Genomic DNA, 16,227 nt, shown 5'->3' with positions numbered 1-16,227 from the left:
TAGCTCTGCGTAGAACTTTAAACGATGCTTTTACTCCACATGGCATAGAGCCCCGCACTGTACTCAGTGCCAGCCTACCCCTCTACTTTCTATCTGTATGGGAGGAATAGATAAGAGTGGAGCAACTGGGGGCTACAGAATAATTCACACCAAAGGTATATGAGCATCCAAGCTAAACAAATTATCAATCACATTTCGAATGCAGAGGCACCATGTGGCATATTTCCAGTAAACAACCAAAGAGGATAAATTAGGCAAAAATGGAAACGGAGTAAAATACACCCGGTGGGCCATGAAATTATGAAATGTTCCAAAAACAGTCCCGATGTCATCATTTTAATATCAGAGCGAGCAATTTCCTGTGACGCTTTTAAAAGAAGTGGCCATTGCTTCTAGCTAGACGATTAAAACCACCATACAAATAATTTGAAACATATAATAGATGCTTTAAAAAAATATTAAAAAGAAAACATTGATTGGAAAATGATTGTAGAGGGCAACACAAATAAACAAGAGGCATGGAGAGAAAGGGTCACAACGGGCACATTTCTTATTGACTGGACGACTGAATAAAAGGTTGAAATATTTTGTGTTGATGGCACGAGATGGCTGAAAATGGCACAATAACCCCTAATTATGCAGCAATAATAACTGCCATACTCTACATGTCAGTAAATGCACTAACAAAAAAGTGCTTGCTTTTATTTGATGTTAGTACAAATATAACTAAATGGAAATAACACAGTCTCAGTTTGAGGCTTGTGTCAAAACTGAAGGTTCTTCGAGATAATGGATTTTATAAACAGGGAATTTCAATAATCACAATGAAAGAAATTCATAAAGAATTCACTGTCAACCATCGCTATGTAAGATTTTTCCCAAGATGCTTCTGGAATAGAGTAATGAAAACGCAAATGTGCATCAAGAGTATTATTCTTAGTTTTCATATGTTTAATATTGGAGACTAAACCCAACGGTCAAATTAATCCGTATTTAATATATGCTGAGCCTAGCTATAGCTCCTCAGTTCAAGCCCTGAGTGAAATAAACCACTTTCTTCACAAAACCCATAAAGCTAACCTTCTTGACAGTGGCAGTGTCTCACAAACAGAAGGTTTGGACAGGTTTCTGTGCCTGGATGTCTGTTTTTAATGACGTCACACAGAGCAAAGACTAGGAGAAACTGTCTGAAATGCAGCGTTTAGAGCAGCTTGAAGCCTCACATGGATTACTTGTACACATGCTGGCATTTGTATTTAAATAGTTAGTCATAATTAACAAGAGTCTCTACAGCTGCAACGATATAACTAAGAGAAAATAATGAACAGCATAATAAGTTCCCGTTAACTTTACCGTCACAAATGTGATTATCTGTATGTGCACATGTAAGCGAGTGAGTAAGACTCACGTCAAGCACAGGCTGCAACACTTCTGTTACTTCTCCTCTGGCTTCCAATGAGACGTCGACTGAGGCAAAAGGACGACTGGCCATCTGCTGACGCTCTCTCATCAGTTGCTGTAATATCAAACACAGATGACAGATAAGCAAAACACAGGGCGTACTCTCATACAACAATATCAACAGGGAAAAGCTTTTGGGGCTTTGTGATTGACTACATATAAAGACATAAACAGTACATATTTCAAACACATAATTTACACCAAAACGTAAAAACCCTGAAAGTATAATCATTTTAAGAGTCAGCCCATAAAAGTCACCCCAAATCAATATCAAGGCGATGGTTTGTGTGTGGGTAAAATCTATAGACACAGTAACTGTATTGTTTTTGTTTTTTTAACATACATGTTATAGAACTAAACTTTACAGCAGCGGTCCCCAACACCCGGGCCTCGGACTGGTACCGGTCCGTGAGTCGTTTGGTACCAGGCCGCGAGAGTTGAGGCTCGGGTGTGAAATGTGTGGTTTTCAGGGTTTTTAAATCGATTTTCAGCGTCATTTTGTTATCGTTTTTATCGTTAACTCAGTTTTCCTGGGTCTTTTCAAGTGTGTTATGAATAAATCTTCCCTTTTTTGGTACCCATACTAGTTTTATTTTGTTGTATTTATCCGCGACACCTTAAAGGCCGGTCCGTGAAAATATTGTCGGGCATAAACCGGTCCGTGGCGCAAAAAAGGTTGGAGACCGCTGCTTTACAGGGTTAAAGAATGAGAAAAAATGAAGAACTGAAAATGAAATACTGATTTCATCGAGTGTAACCTATAGCTGCAGGGCTATTACAGTATGAAGCTAAAAATCAATAGCAGATATCAATGAGGAAGCACTAAAAAACTACTCATAAATGTCCATGACCTAAAGACATGGAGAATTACTACTCCACTGAGCTCCAAGTCTACTTTTTGTATTGAGTTGTTTTTTTTATAAGCCTGAATTAGATGCAAAAATATTATATGAAATAGTTATGGAGGTAAAAAAATATTCAAAGGATGGTTTTTTTTAATATAATGGTACAAAATATATGATACAAAACTAGACAGATTCCATATACATTAACATTCAAAATCAAAACCATCAGTGTAGGAACGTATCTCTCCAGATTTGACCAACACATTCTGCAATATATTTACCGGTTCCTCTCCAGGCTGTGGTGCGGTTATTACCCCACAGTGACACAATTTCTGCGGCTTTGACTGAGCAGAAAATAGCTTCTCTTGTTCCTCACTAATCAATATTGTAAAACAACTAGCGCCACACTTTCATCATTGTCTGATCAATATCTAAATAGGCTGCCATTTTAGTGCCAAGGACATCAGTGATTGTTATTGGATTTGTGATGAGCTTAAGTGTGTTGCATTAAGATCTAATTGTACTTCAGATTAGTAAGCATTTCAAGTGGTTGTGCTGGTCCACCTTATAACCTGACTTTCCTCTGCACTTATCCTAGAAATTGTTTCACATGAAAAAAAAGTTAAGAAAAAAATGTCATTGCAAAAAAACCTTTTATATTTCTGAAGAAAAGCTGTGATTGATGTTTTAAGTAATCCAAAGAACAAGTAGGTGAGCAAATACACAAGGAAAGTCAAGGGTTGTTTTTTGTGCACATTGTGACATTATGCATATAAAAGTGATTTTTAAGCCACTGTAAAACTAAAATATAAGCTTTATTATAAGAAATGAATGAACTACTGTGATTAAAAGACCAACTAGTTAAAGTAATTCAGCACTACCTCCAAGGTCAGGGATCATTTCATTGGATGCTACTGTATATGCAGACTGATATTGATTACCAGCTACAACAGCTTGGCTGGTATCATTTTCACTATAAGTCTGTCTGTGTGTGAGTGCATTTGTTCCCACCATGCAGCGCTTTTTGCTTTGAGCAGATATATTTTAACAATAAGATCGGATTGCACCAGTCATAGACAAGCAGGTGGGATCAAAAGGAGTACAATAGATGGGTGTGGTCACAAAGGTCCATTGGGCCTCATTGGCTAATATTTCCATAGAAAATACTCTCGCAACATTATCGTTGGATTCATGAAACATGTGCAGCAACCTGTTTTATTCTTACCACCATGCGTATGTGAGTGAATCAGGATTAGTCTAATCCAACAGGCTTGTGCAATCTGCATGCTACCTGCATTTCTCCTCATGATGAAGAGAAATTGAGCAAAGCAACAACAATAATGTAAGTGAGAAGTTGCAAGAAAAAAACTATTTTTATACCTATTTCACAGTACCTGTTTGCCCTCTGATAGGCTGACAACTTGTCCAGTGTGGAGCCTTTAGCCATGTGACAGAGAGGCTGAATTGAATAAGACTAATTGATGAATAATGATGATAATGATAACAACAATAATAATAATACTAATTCAGCTGTGTCAAACTTTGAACACAGCATGTACAAATACTTTGTAGCACAGCACATCGCATTTGTATGTAAGCCATCGTAGAATTCAAATGCTCCAATAACAGAAAGTTTTTGTTGCCTTCTGTAGTTTATCTCATGCAAAAAAGCTCAGATTTTTCATCTCTAATAAACAATTTAAGTAGTCTCTAATTTATCTCATCCCATTAAGAAAACTGTGTGTGACTGTTTGGGTCAGTTGTATTACGCTGAGTTTTCTGTCGGCACAGGAATTTGTCCTTGGGGCAGTAATGAACCCTGAAAATCTTGTGTCCAGACCTTCACCCTCGCTCACCCTGAATATAATTAGGTATTCATTAGTCTGGCCATTAATTGGCAAATTCATACGAGGTCTGGAAAGGTTGACAGCAATGTAGAAATGAACAAGGGGGGCTAGCAGTATATCAAGGACTCGATCTGTGTAACAGGTTTATAAAAATACTATTAGGCCTCTGCATTCATTATCTAAAATTGCTGTTGTTCTGTTGAGGATGTACACTGGAAAACACCAAATAAGATGTCATAACACTAATAAGATATTTGGTAGCAAACAGTGGTTCAACACCAAGAACACCTTCAAATAGGTAGACCTCTTCAAATGATTTTGGTCTTATCTATCCATCCATCCATCCATCCATCTATGCGTTTATATATATATAAAAACCCTATGCATATATATTTTTCTCACTAAAGACACACACACACACACACACACACACACACACACACACACACACACACACACACACACACACACACACACACAAGACCATACTGCACAATTGATCTTATATAAAATATTGTAGATATCTAATAAAAACATTTTTTAATTAAAACACAGCCTTAATCAACCTAAAAGACCCAAAAATGAAACAATAAACAGTAAAAATGTTTTTTTTAATAATTTCATTATTACATTGTTATGTACGTATATTACGTTTTGTATACATCTACCTTAAGTACTTTCTAATAGATTATTTGTTTAACTTAATTTGCTAATTTAACAGGGATAATTGACATTATAACACCTGTGAAATAAAAAGCTAATCACAGGCCAGATGACAGACACAACATATTTGATTCTGTGCTGATTGAAGTAGCCTGTGCACAACAACAAGAAAGGTAACTACCTGGCATAGCAACACAAACCCTTCAAGTAAGCACACAGTCCTGCATAGACATAGCATACTCATTTGCAGAAAGATACAGTATTCCGTTCGTTTAGAAGGAGTACATTATGATCTGTGATTGCACCTGACTTTTTCATTATGATAACACTTGCTAATAATGATCAGCAAATGTTGTTTCCTGAATCTTCTCATTTCTACCAATGCACGTATAGACTCAGGTGATTATTTTGCAGTCCTATCTAAAAGAATGGAAGGTGGGCCATAACTTTATTCTCAATGGTCACTGGGACATAAAAATGCATGCACATTATCCCCAGTCAAAAGCAATACAAATCACTTAGAAAGTTTGCTGACTTTCACAGAATTAAAGCCTGATTAACAAGTCGGTCCACACTGCCAACACAAACAGCGTCTGTTCATCCCACAAATATGAACAGTGAACAAACTCCATGCTAATTTTAGTTATGGCCACAATAATCCAAAAGAAAGTGAGACAGACTTTTACTGTTTCTTTAAAATGATGAGTAGAGATGTTACAGCCACAACCCAGCTGCAGCATCAGTGATTAATATCATGACTGCCTTGTTTCTGTTTTCTTCCACTCTACGCAGGATTCTTTCAATGCCATATAAGTGTAAGTAACTAAGTGTAAGTACATGTAAGTAGTTATTAATTGGGGTTGGACTTTTAAAACACTGGAAATCTAATTGTAGTCTGGGCCAAGGTTAAAAATCGGATAAACAGCCAGTGCATCCTGTGTGTCCTACACTCTGAAAATGAAAGTATACTCTCTTTCAATTCAAAGGTTTTACTTATCGGGACACATTAAAGAAAAAAATACCTGTCCCTTACCAAATTAAATTTATTTTAATACAACCTCAGAACAACAAGGAAACATCACATTACACAAATTATAACAAAAATGCAGAAGCATTGTGTGAAAAAGTAACCCCAGTCGAAATGCTCCCACATGAATTAAGAAGATAAGTAGAACCGTGTGACGCTAATGAAATCATTTGACTAATTCAACATCAGCAAATGTGAGGACCTCTATCAAAGCACAAGATTTGGCATTTTGCAGATCTGAAGTATTGTCTACAAAGCCACTTCCAAGCAATCTGAAGTCCATCACTCTCCAGTGAGAAATATTATTCACAAGTGGAAAACATTCAACATTCACAGTTGCTAATCTCACAGAAGTGGCCCAGCAACTTGACCCCAAGGTTGGACTTTGCAATGCTATGAACCTGTTCAAACTGAATAAGTTTGGCTTGTTTGGAAGAACAAACAACAAGACTTCTGGCCTTACTGCACAAACACCTCACATCAACAATGGTGGAGGGAGGATGATTTGGGCTCGTTTTGCAGTCACAGAACCCGGGAACCTTGCAGTCATTGCGTTGACCATGAACTCCTCTGTATACCAAAGTATTCCAGAGTGAAAAGAAGTGAAATGCTGTCGCCGGACCTCAAGATAAACAAATGCCCATAAACCTCAGTGAACTGAAGGAACGCTGTAAAAAACACAGTTAGCCCAAACGCCTCAATAATGATGTCAGAGATTGATACAGAAAATGATTACATCAAATTATTGCTGCTTAAGGTGGTTTTATAATTAATGGAATCAAAGGGCTGTGGGGCTTGGTTTCTCACACAGTGGTTTTCCATTTTTGGTTTTTAATAAGTAAATAATGACATGGTGTATTATGAGTTTTTTTTTCTTATTCATCTGAATCATTTTAGAACCCGGTAAGGACCAGACGATGTTTTATTAGGTCCTGATACATAAAACCTCAGAGCTAAAAAAGAGGGTGTATTTTGTGTCAGTACATTATTTTGAAGATGCAGCTGTTACTGTATTGTTGTACAGACTTGCTGGTAGAACATGCATGAAAAAAGGCCCCAAAAACTGCACCAATTTGTTCCCTCAGTCTGAAAATATTGCCTAGGGGAGGTAAAGCTAAGGGGAAAAAACAACAATATGAAATTGAGATTGATCATCTGATTGATTTTTCTTTTGTAGCTCTGATTTTCAACTTACATCTGAGGTCCCGTGTTAGATTGTTGTACATCTCTACTATTAAACGTCAAAGCAGCAATACCGAACCAACAGATCTGACCTGCCTAGGCCACCACAAGTTGAAATGAGAAATTTTGCCCTTTGCAATAAGATAAACACAGGATCGAGTGCCAAGCAAAGTTGTTGCAAAACAAGAAAACAGCTCACCGGTTATTACTGGTTCCAACACAAAAGCTTCAAATCCAACAACGTTCATTGTAAATGTCAGATAGAAGCAATGTTATTTATCATGGTGCAGAATTAATTTAAAGCAGCAGCAAATCACAAAAAGAGAGCGGGAGCAGAGTCGGGGAATGCTTTGCTCTGTGTCCAGAACATGTTTCAGAAATGTGCTGGGAATACAATCATCAAAGGTCCAACACAATACCAGAAAGATTCTAGAAATGAATACTAAGTTACTGACAAAAGGCGAGAGTGAACTCTGTAAAACCAATTAACGTTTGTGCAATGACAGACTGATTTTGTCAAGAATACAAGCTGGAGCCATTCACAGTTTTGATAAGGGTGGGCATGGAGTGCATTACTATGCAACTTGATTAATTTGGCAAGTGAGTGCATGAATTATCTGTCTAGTGAATACAGCATTTTGTTCCCTTCACTGGATTCTATAAAAGGGTAGGTGTCATCCCGCCTCTGAGCATATTCTACACCTAAGCAGGTCACTTTGTCCCTTTCAAAGATCACTGGCTGTACCCACCGGCTCAGTCCCGCAGAGTAAAAATAAAAGTAAACACTTCATAAAATGGAAAACAAAAGGTTGAAGTGCTTGAGTATGGGAGGTTAAATGAATATATAAAATAGTCACTTATTAGTAAGATAGCTTCTAAACTTCCAAACTGTGGCATAAGTTGTACTACTAATGACAGTCGTGCTCGATGTGTAACTTAAGGTGGAATTATTAGAGCGCAAACTTTAAACTGAACAAAGGACAATCAAGGTGACAAGAGGCTTAAGAGTAGGATAATCTTATTTTAGCAATCGATGACTGCTGATTGAGCTCTTCAAGAGCACACACTGAGACCAACAAGTCTGCAGAGGGACAAGCGAAAATTATGTGGTTAGTAATGTGTTCCTTTCACTTCTGTCAATGAGAGCACAATAATAAATCAGGCAATCCAAATGGGTGTTGTTGAAGTGGCTATTTTGGGTGATACTTAAGGCTCTTGGTGCCTGTATGAAAAAGCAGGATGTGTATTTAGGTGCTAGGCAATCAAATGCATGGAGTCCTCTTTGGAATGCCATGTTTTTGCCTTGCCAATGGAGTATTTGTTTACGTTCTTTGCAAGAAAAATTAAAGTGAATGTTATTGTGATCACTTGCAATAAACACGCATGCCGTTCAGCCTTTAAACTCAGGGGTCTTTTATGTGAAAGTGCCTACAGCACATCTGCGCACACACACAAAGGGCTTGGTTTGGCTCATTCTGGCCAAGACCTGAAGTACACTCAAATTCAGACAGGAAAATGAACAGCTGTGAACATCACACACAAGCAGCTGTTTTGATTCCATTTCCTGGTTTGTGTAGATGATGTGTTGGCAATAACTTGAGTGCGTTTGCAAGAAATTGATGGTCATGTGGTCTTCCGAACAACCAAAACAAATAACTATAAAAGCTAGAGTCCCAAGACAAAATCACACATACTGAAATAAAGATATACCACAAGCCTTTGCGCTTAACTTTTACATTCCTCACTTGCTTGTCTTCAGCTGACACGACAATCATCGCGCCATCAGATCTGCCCATCAGTAGTTATGAAGGCCACGATAATGTAATAATAATGGTCCTTTCACCTACAATAGCACAAGAAAACATTGCTCTACACAACCATCTGTATTTACATATGTTGCGAAGCATGTCTCTGTGTGTGAGAGCGATAAAGAGAGGAGCTGCATTAGATAAATTCATGTGCTTGTGTGTGTATCATCTTTGTGTTGCAGTCTCGTGAAATGTCAACACTCCCTCCCTTCTGTTCCCCCCACAGGTAGCTTCAAAGAGGTCAGCCCTTGTCCTCTTCTGTGGCATTTACAGCTGTTGTCTTCCTCCCTTTTTCCCCACTCAGGATCCAAGTCTTGTCACCTACCTTCAACTAAAATTATTCAAATATAAAAGCTGTCACTTTGAAACCACATCCTTTCAAGTCCACACAAAAAGAAACCCCTTATTCAATTATTCATTTAGTGTGGTAAATGATCAGCCTTGTAAGATTAACTTAATAGAAGGAATTACATATTCTCCATTTAAAGGCTCGTGGAATGCTCTTGTTTATTATTGAATCATTGGGTATTGGGTATCCTCCATTCACAGCTATTCTTTTACGATTATGTCGTTATTATTATGACAATGATTGCTTGGATATAAAGAAATACTCTTGTCAAATTTGATCCTGAGACAAAAAAACCCCCACAAATATAAATATCATATAAAACTATTGCCTTTTCGATCCAACACATTACAGAAGGAGTAATACAGACTTCACATCAAAAAGCCAATACCAAGTATCAGACATCCATATGCCACTTGGCCTAATCAGAATCTCATTATTGTCTCTGCCATTCCTGAAAGCCTCATTAGGACTCATTCATTCCATGCCCTTATGTCAGATTGAGGCTTAAATGGCCCCGCAGACCAAATCCTCCCATCTTGTATTTGGACAAGTCTTGTAAGTGCTGAGGCTGTGCACCAATTCTTTCAAATTAACTGGACATAGTGTTTACAAAAGAGCCAAATCAGCTCACCAATGAGACAACACTGACAGAACTGAGTCGGTTAACCTAACACTACAGGAGACTTAGTACCGTTTCAACACTGAAAGTAGTTATAACTTTACTTTGGTTACTACACAACATCAAATAGCTAGTATTACAAGCAGTGTAGTAAACCAGACATTCTGTTTTCCACCACTCGCTTGGCACTGGATAATTATCTGAGTAACAAAACTGGTGGATTAGAAAATAATCCTTCAAATCTACAGTAACAGAGTTATTTTAAAAATTATTGAATCAATGTGTAGCTGATGAGAAAGAAAGTGACTCTTATAATCTTTTGAATCACCTTTTCTCCAGGTAAATTGGCGAGCACAGGACTCAAGTAAAAAAAAGGAAAAAAAAGAAGCTGTTTGACCATACGTCTTCAACTAGCAAACACAATGTATTTACCCTGGAATAAATATTAACTTAATCATTAAATCTTGTACCTATAAAATGTGCTCACTGAAGCCTAATGGAGAATAATATGTTTAATGTCCAGAATTGGCTGTGTAAAATGAGCAAACCTAAGAGTGTCCTCTCTAGGAAATGAAAGTGATTTTGTGTAATTGCCTTTAGAGCAGGCAACAGGAAAAAAAGGGGGAAAGAAAGCAATATTACTTTTTATTTCCTCTTAGGATTGATTATGGTCCAACTCCAATCCATCCTTTCACCCTCCCACTGTGAGAAGAGCATAACTCCATGAAGTCATCCTTGCACCTGCTGGAGGATTTCTTAATTAACTGTAAAAATACAGCAGCAAGCTTTAGACGCCCTCAGCTTCCTCCAATAGAAATAGGAACTTGTTGTTTAGCATCCTCTGATATATACCGCCATCAATCATGTATTCCAATCTTCAGACTATTTTGCTCCAAATCTTTTAAGCTTTTTCAACATTTCCTAAACACTCCTGCTTGTCTCATGTCTTTCCTTCTGACTTATTCTGTAATATTGGCATTTATAATGGAAAACACTAAAAAGATAATAAACAAGTTATGAAGCACTTTTCAAATGTGAGAAAGCAATGTACAATTGTACAAATTTTCCAAGAAACCCTCCCCTCCCTGAGCCTGGTTCTGTTGGCGGTTTCTTCCTGTTAAAAGGGAGTTTTTCCTTCCCACTAACAGCAACCTGCCTGCTCATAGGGGGTCATATGATTGCTGGGTTTTTCGCTATATGTATTATTGTAGGATGAATTATTAATTTTGTTTTGTTACCGAGACAGTCCTGAGGATAGCAAGCCAGTTCTGGGACAACTTTACAAGTTATAAACTTAGTTGGTTTAAGAACTGCACCTAATCCAGCAAGCTCTCCATATGAATGTCCAAACTGAATGAAAGTATCTAGGCAGCGGGTGCATGGGCATGCAAGTCTGTTATAAAATAACTTGTAGATATAGACTTATAATAGAGTTTACTAAAGAAATCCAAGATGAAAATGTAAGCTGAAGGTCACTCACAGAAACGTTGGAGCCTTTTCTCAGCTGAAACGTTTTTAATGTAATCAAAATCAATAAAAATTATGGTAATAGCTCATGCTGCATGAGATGTGAAGATGAAAATTAGTGGTTTGAGCTTATAGCTTCAAAAACATACAAGCACTCAGAAAAATAATGCACTAGAAGTCCTACTTGATATATGAAACTTTTTTACTCAGATAGCACATAAAAAAGACCTTTACTGTTTCTGTAACAATCTCTTAGGTATTGTGGAAGAGTGCTCATGAGAACTGCCACATAAGAAGTAGTTAAAAACTACTTGCACAGCTGAAGCACCCATTACAGTGCTGAATAACACCCTCCAGGCTGTTACAGCTTTCAGGAAAAGGTTACCGACACTGCTTCTCCTTAAAATGTTTCTTTAAAACTAGGGCTTCTGAAAAGAACATAAGGGAAACCTTGAGCTACTGTTTTTCACATATTTATAAAACCGTGCACTAGAAATCAAAGCCTCATCTTTTCTAACTGGTGCAAGTTTTCACTCTGTATAATCTAAGAAGTTCTGTAATGACATATCAACAAGAAACTCCAGTAGGTGTGCCTTCAAATACAGAGCAATAAATAATATGAACTATATATATATATATATATATATATATATATATATATATATATATATATATATATATATATATGTGTGTGTGTGTACACGTTCTTTTAGCCACAACAAAACTTTTAACCCAGAGAAATTAAGATATAGGGGTTTTATTTAACTATGCATTTGTTTTGATCGGATGCCTGAAGGACAGTGACAAAACAGATGAGCAAACAGAAAAGTGAGCAGAATTTTAATGCCATGAGCCATCTGCTCGCATTAATTTTTTATTGACTTTAATTCTTTGGATAGGCATGATTCGAACTCACGGCAGCTATCATTCTTGTTTATTTTCATATATCAATTAGAGAATATAAAATTCAGATCCCATAATTATCAATGTCATCCCCGATGGGGATATAAATTGTGAGAGATTTATTAGTAGCCCACATGTCATAAAGGCTGGATACGCACCAAATGAAAACTCCTGCTATTGAGTACCAAACAGCATCCAGGAGAATGTATGGATTCACTGAGGAGATGGAAATGTCAGTTACTCTGATAGAAACCAGAAACCAGCCGATACAGTTTGGGTTAAGGGCAGTGAGATGAATTTGCATATATTTGCCTTTTCCCTAAATTTCCTCCACAGTATCCTTCCTTCTAACCCTCTCTTATAATTTCCACTGACAATCATCTCATCTATAATCCTTCTTCTTCCCCGTCTTTTTCAGCCCTATCTTTCCAACGATGAATTTTAATGATTCATATCCACCTTTTCCTTTGGTCATTCACAGTATCTGCACTTTCTCCTTTCTCGTTCTTCTTTCCACTGGGCCATTAAACTTAAATTCACAATTTATCACAATTATCATCTTTACTGTTAATCATATGTATTTCTGACAAAATAATCAAATAGTCAGCCTAAAGCCCTCTAAAAGGAGTTCTAAACATCATGCTGAGAACCTTACAGCCTGCCCTGTACCATCATCAGCCTAATGGTGACACCTGAGCAATCAGAAGGGGTGAGTCAATTTTCTATGCACATGTAACACACAATTTAGCAACGCAATTTTAAATTGTATCTTTATATCTTTAGACACTTTCTTACTAGCAGCATGTTGCAAAAAGAAAAAGAAAAATTCCTCCAATTTCTTTAGTTTTCTCTATGTAAATGCCAAAGTCATAAAATGCCAGTTTAGCTGGTATAAAGTAGTATTTTTCTAAAACCACCTCAGAAGTGGAAGGGTGGCTGTAGAGAAGCCATTTTTAACAAAGGCAAACAAGGCTTGAGATCTCTCAAATTACACAAGAACTGGACTGAAAATCTGCGTTAACAGGTTGCCCCAAAGTGGAGGCTCTCTCACAGAACAAAAGACAGACAACATCCAAAGAACTCTGGCATATCCTCGAAGAAATCTGTCGAGCTATTCCCATAGATTACTTACAGAAATTACAAGAAGGTGGTTATATCAACTCTTTAGAATTGTGCCCACTCTCATTTTGCCATATATAATGTGTATATATATTTTTCCTAGCAAAATATGAGGGGTGAGGAAAATATGAAGAAATGGACAGAACTATAAGCATTAAAAAATGTAATCAAACCACAATCTACCAGTCTGAAAGCAGTCCTTTAACCACAGTTATCATCCGAGTTAAGCTCCAACTCCTGATTTTACAAATAACACAGTGACGGATCTCAACTCTCCACTCTGTGGGTAGTGCAGCATTGCCAACTCCCATACAACTCTTGAAATCTGATTTCAGACACTGTCTTGAAGAGAAAGAACAAATGCTGCCCTCTTTCCTTTTGATTTCACTAAAGAGCAGAAGTCAGACTGCCTCTGAGAAGAGAGGGGCTGTGTGCATTTGGAACAGAAGCTGTAACAACATGCAGTGATTGTCACCCCACATTCCTTAAAACGCCAAATGCTTTTGCATAAACAACCGGCATATTCACAATTTGTTAAAGTCAGGTGTATTTATGTAAGCACGGTGTGTTTTATCGACTTACCTCTCGTCGTCTAGAAGCCCAGCAGGTTTGTTTGATCTTCCACACCACCGCTGCCACCAGGAGTAGTGACAGAAAGCAACTGTTTTGACAGAGACGAAACAATATCAGCAAAATATTCTATTTTTTCATATGCATATGCAACATTAAGGTAGTCCCATATGAAATCATTTAAAGCCTTTAGCTACAGTAGAGCTCCTTTTTGGTTGCAAGCAACCTGAATGAATGTCACCGTGACCGAGGACATGCTGTTTTTAATTTAGCTGAAAGTTTTTGCCTTCAGTTTGAAAGATTGTGTAGAATTGTCAAAGTGCATTGGGGGAGAGGAAGGGACACACACACAGACACAAGAAAAAAACTGGCAGATTATATTTTTACTTGCAAGCTTGTTGAAAGCATAATCTCTCTTTGGGTCAAAGGAGTAGGCAGTCCTTCAAATACCAGCTCTGCGCAACACCTCACAACTTGTGGTATTGTTTATTTTTTGTATCTAAACAAAGGGCATATCATTTATTAATTAGTAAGCTTTATCATGTTTGGACAAAGCCACATTAGCCCTTTTCTGCTAATCTAAGCGGCCGTGCAACTTCCCGCAATTCTGCAAAACAATGAGCTCAATTTTGCGAGCTTTTCTTACAGTACAAGTACGTAGCTTCGACATGATTAAACTCCTGACATTATCAGTGATCAAGACAGGACAGACTCAAAATTTCAAAGTTTCCTGCTAACAAAACAGCGAAGATGATTTGAAGAGGCGGAATATTCATTTCTCAGTAGACTGAATATTTTGGCTGATTACTTCAATTAATAATCCGACAGCACATTAGTCAAGGGAAATTCAGCAAGGTCCGAGCTCTACCGGGATAGAAAAATATGACTGATTGAGAGCTTCCACTTCATTATCCATGTGACAGATGAGAATGTAAAGATTATTATCTGCTAAAGAGACATTTTAGCTTTGTTTTAATTAAGAACATGTGTCAAATGGTGTTTTTACCTAAGCAAGCTCGTGGAAAGTATTAGTGTTGGCTTACATTTGATTTAATCAATTACTTCAATTACTTTGAACAATCTGAAATTTGAACATTTTATCCACTTGAAACAAATAAGGGTAAATATTTTCACATTTCCTTCTAGCTATTCTCTAATCACTGAAATTAAACCTGTGTTAAAGCACAGGAATAAAGGCGATGCCGTTTTGATTTGAAATGCTGCAATAGGAACAGTAAGATGTTGACTTGATATGCTACATTTCTACAACAGGAAGTCTGATCCAATAAGCACATTTCACCATAGATACAAAACTAGCTGCAACATCGTGGGCTAATTTGTTTTGTGTGTAAATTTGAGATTACCACACCCGCTAGATCCATTGGCCAGGATGTTTGAAGAAAGTGATAACAGGAAAAGAAAAAAATAAGTAAAGTGAAATTTAAGCGTTGACTGAAGTGAAACTCTGCTTCAAATATCACGGTCACACATGAAATGTATTTTAAGCTTTGAAACCGTTTCATTCTTTTAGAAGTACTTGAGCCATCTTAGACACCTTTGAAGATAACAGTGAGCGGCAGAAAAAGGGGCTGAGAGTGTCTGAATGGGATTTTCATGTGGCAGAAATGACCAGACAGATTTTTGGCTGTAGAACACAAAGCGTAATCACGCTAACTAGATTACAACTTAGACAAGTGAAGTTTATGAATTCAGATGAAGAAGAAATATGGAAATAATGGAAAAATACTAGGTGTCAAAAGGCTTGCAGTGGAAAAGGTAAAGTAAACACTGAATAAACATAGTTGAAGAAGAGTCATGCTGTCATTTCGTCGCCCTCTACCTCTTATACAAGGAGGCCTAGAAACCCTGTGGGGTGATTTGACATTTTGTCATCAAGCTGATTATGTTTCCTGCGGATTTCATCCCTCTTCAGAAAAAAAACAAGCTGTTTGTCACTGCATCAAGGCTTTTTTTTTCTTTTTCATGGGTCAGTAAAAACTGGACAACAGAAGGACGATGTAGACATTATGAGGATTATTATCACCTCTTTAACAATGGAAACAAATCCTGGATCTTAGAAATACTTAAAGCATAAACAGTTTTTAAAACTAATACTGAAACAACAAAAAGAAGGACCAAACTGTAGCTGCGTTGTGTCCATGTTGTGAACCTGTTCAAAACTGTTTTTGTGTGTAATATATTTTAGACAAACTAAACTATCAGCCTCTCTTTTTCTTTCCAACGATTCCTGAAATTGGCTATTGAACTGTAACGTGATACGCTTGAAGCAGAGGATCACTGTTTGTGTGACAGCTTTACGGGAAAGTTATTGTGGGTTGTGTAATGATGGGCAGGTGCCTTGGGCAA

The 16,227-nt window shown here is 37.3% G+C and overlaps 1 protein-coding gene across 1 annotated transcript in view; it reads right to left on the bottom strand.

Annotated features, from left to right (window-relative positions):
• The window catches only part of atrnl1b (attractin-like 1b), a 70,622-nt gene that overhangs the window by 8,788 nt on the left and 45,607 nt on the right, over nt 1–16,227 (bottom strand). The window contains exons 26-27 of the mRNA XM_005928152.3: nt 13,873–13,951; nt 1,409–1,516 (exon numbers count right to left, since the gene is read on the bottom strand). Coding sequence (XP_005928214.1) covers nt 1,409–1,516; nt 13,873–13,951 — 187 coding nt within the window. The remainder of the gene's footprint in view (nt 1–1,408; nt 1,517–13,872; nt 13,952–16,227) is intronic.

This window comes from Haplochromis burtoni, unplaced genomic scaffold (assembly GCF_018398535.1).
Source record: "Haplochromis burtoni strain Fernald_Lab_line unplaced genomic scaffold, NCSU_Asbu1 Contig_108, whole genome shotgun sequence".
Taxonomy (NCBI): Eukaryota; Metazoa; Chordata; class Actinopteri; order Cichliformes; family Cichlidae; genus Haplochromis; species Haplochromis burtoni.
The sequence above is the reverse complement of the archived record's forward strand: the minus strand, read 5'-3'. Positions and strand labels throughout refer to the sequence as shown.